The following is a 1,873-nucleotide window of genomic DNA, read 5'->3' as shown; positions in this document are numbered from 1 at the left end:
CCCCTGTTATTCTGCACATGAAATCGAGGATGGGTACATCTGTAGAGACAGCAACCAGATCAATGGTGCCCTTGAGGTGTGGCTGGGGAGATGGGGGGGCCATGGGGAGCTAATGATCATGAACACACGAAGGAAGAACAGGTTCTAAAGTTCATTGTGGTTAGGGTTGGACAACTCTCAATATGACTGAACTATTGAATTGTATGACTTGAATTCTATGCCAATAACATTTTTCCAAGGAGAGAGCAAATATACACTAACGAAAACTTAGCAAAGATAGCTCTACCTTGGCCATGCCCCGTAGGTTGACCACCCAAGCTTGAGGTCACACACATTGACCGAGCGGCCTTTGGGTTCTGAGAACAGGTCTAGGCTTAGGGCTCACGCTCCACCCTGTCACTTGACCTTCCTGGGTGCTGTAGGACACTAGCAAGGGCAGGCTGGTCGTGAGGTGCCTTGCTGCCCTTTCCCCCAAAAGCAGAAGTGGCAGGTAGTACAACAGGCCCAGAGAAGACCCTTCTGTGGACGCAGTGGCCCCACGCCCCTCCAGAACCCCAAGAGCTCCAAGCTCCAGTGCTCCTCCCGCCTCCCACTCCTCAGGCTCTCCCTGGCCCCTGGCCTTGCCCTCCTTTCAGACTGCAAGCTGCCCGTTCCCTGGCTTCGCCCCGCCCTCTAGCGGTGGCCCGGCTCCTTTCTTCTGCTTGCAGCCCGTTTCCACTCTTCTCTGGCCTTGGTCTTGGCCCTTCCGGGAGGGCAGGAGATGGTCTCCATATTCTTGCAACCCGATATAGTGATTTATCCCATTTGAGGCCTTCCCTGCTGGTCCTAGGATGGTGGACAGGACCTGGCGCAAGAGCATCCGGGCTTGGAGCTATTGCCCAACTTGGAATGCGAGGCCCCTGCGGCTGGTAGGTCTCCTGCGGAGTTTAATCTGGGCCAGGGTGGGAGAAGCAGCAGTGGGACCCTCTCTTTTGGATTAATTTAGCCCTGTTCTTTGAGCAACCGGCTTCCAACTGGGACTGGAACACTAGAACACGACGAGTGATACTATTAGTTCTGGGAATCAGTGCACGCAATTCCTTGGTAGCTCACTGACCAAAGGGCTGGGCTGCTAATAAAAAAGCCCGTGGTTGAAATCCACCGGCTGCCCTGCAGACGAGACCTGGTAGGCTCCGTTCCTGCAGAGTCCCGCTAGGAAACACCGCGGTGCTGCCTTTCCGTGGCCCACAGGGTCACAGGCTCTAGAGGACGCCTAGGAAGAGAGACCTGGCAGTCTTACTTCGGAAAGGTGCTAAAAACGCCATGGGGCCTGTGCATGGGGTCCGACGTGCATGGGGTCGCCAGGACTCCGAACAGGCTGGAGGCAAGTGACCACGAACTGCGAGATCAACATTCTCAGACCCGCCTCACAGATGTAGGGACCCGCGGGGGAAGGCGAGGGCTCATCGGTTTGGGCCGGCAGAGCCGAGAGGAGCATGCCCTTCCCGACTGCGCCTTCGCTCAAGTGCAGTGCGACCGCGTCCCCTGCCGCTGCCACCCCTCGCCTCCTCCAGGACGACACCCCTGGGGGTGGGGTGGGGGCCCCGAGGAAGGCTCTGGAGATGGGGAATGAAGCTTTTATTGTGGGGGTAGTGGGAGGGCCGCCAAGCTCAGGGTGCCCCCAATCCTGCCGCCGGGGGCTCGGCTGGGGGGGCGTCGTCGGGGTCCTCGGCGGATTCCTCTTGGAACACCACGCGGCGCATGGCGGCCAAGTAGCGGCCGCCGCTGGGGTCGTCGAAGCGCAGGCGCAGCAGGGGCAGGAAGCGCTCCGTGGTGTAGTATCGCAGCGCGGGTTGGGGGTCGTGCAGGGCGGTGAGGAAGACCTGCGGCGGCG

At 59.3% G+C, this 1,873-nt stretch overlaps 1 protein-coding gene across 1 annotated transcript in view; it reads right to left on the bottom strand.

Moving 5' to 3' along the window:
• Positions 1 to 1,609: 1,609 nt before the first annotated feature.
• HSD17B1 (hydroxysteroid 17-beta dehydrogenase 1) overlaps positions 1,610 to 1,873 on the bottom strand; it is a 2,189-nt gene continuing 1,925 nt past the window's right edge. The window contains exon 4 of the mRNA XM_045299449.1: positions 1,610 to 1,862. Within this exon, the coding sequence (XP_045155384.1) occupies positions 1,650 to 1,862 (213 nt within the window). The 3' untranslated portion in view covers positions 1,610 to 1,649. The remainder of the gene's footprint in view (positions 1,863 to 1,873) is intronic.

This window comes from Echinops telfairi, unplaced genomic scaffold (assembly GCF_000313985.2).
Source record: "Echinops telfairi isolate 266 unplaced genomic scaffold, ASM31398v2 ScPeMD7_7458;HRSCAF=8496, whole genome shotgun sequence".
Classification (NCBI taxonomy): Eukaryota; Metazoa; Chordata; class Mammalia; order Afrosoricida; family Tenrecidae; genus Echinops; species Echinops telfairi.
The sequence above is the reverse complement of the archived record's forward strand: the minus strand, read 5'-3'. Positions and strand labels throughout refer to the sequence as shown.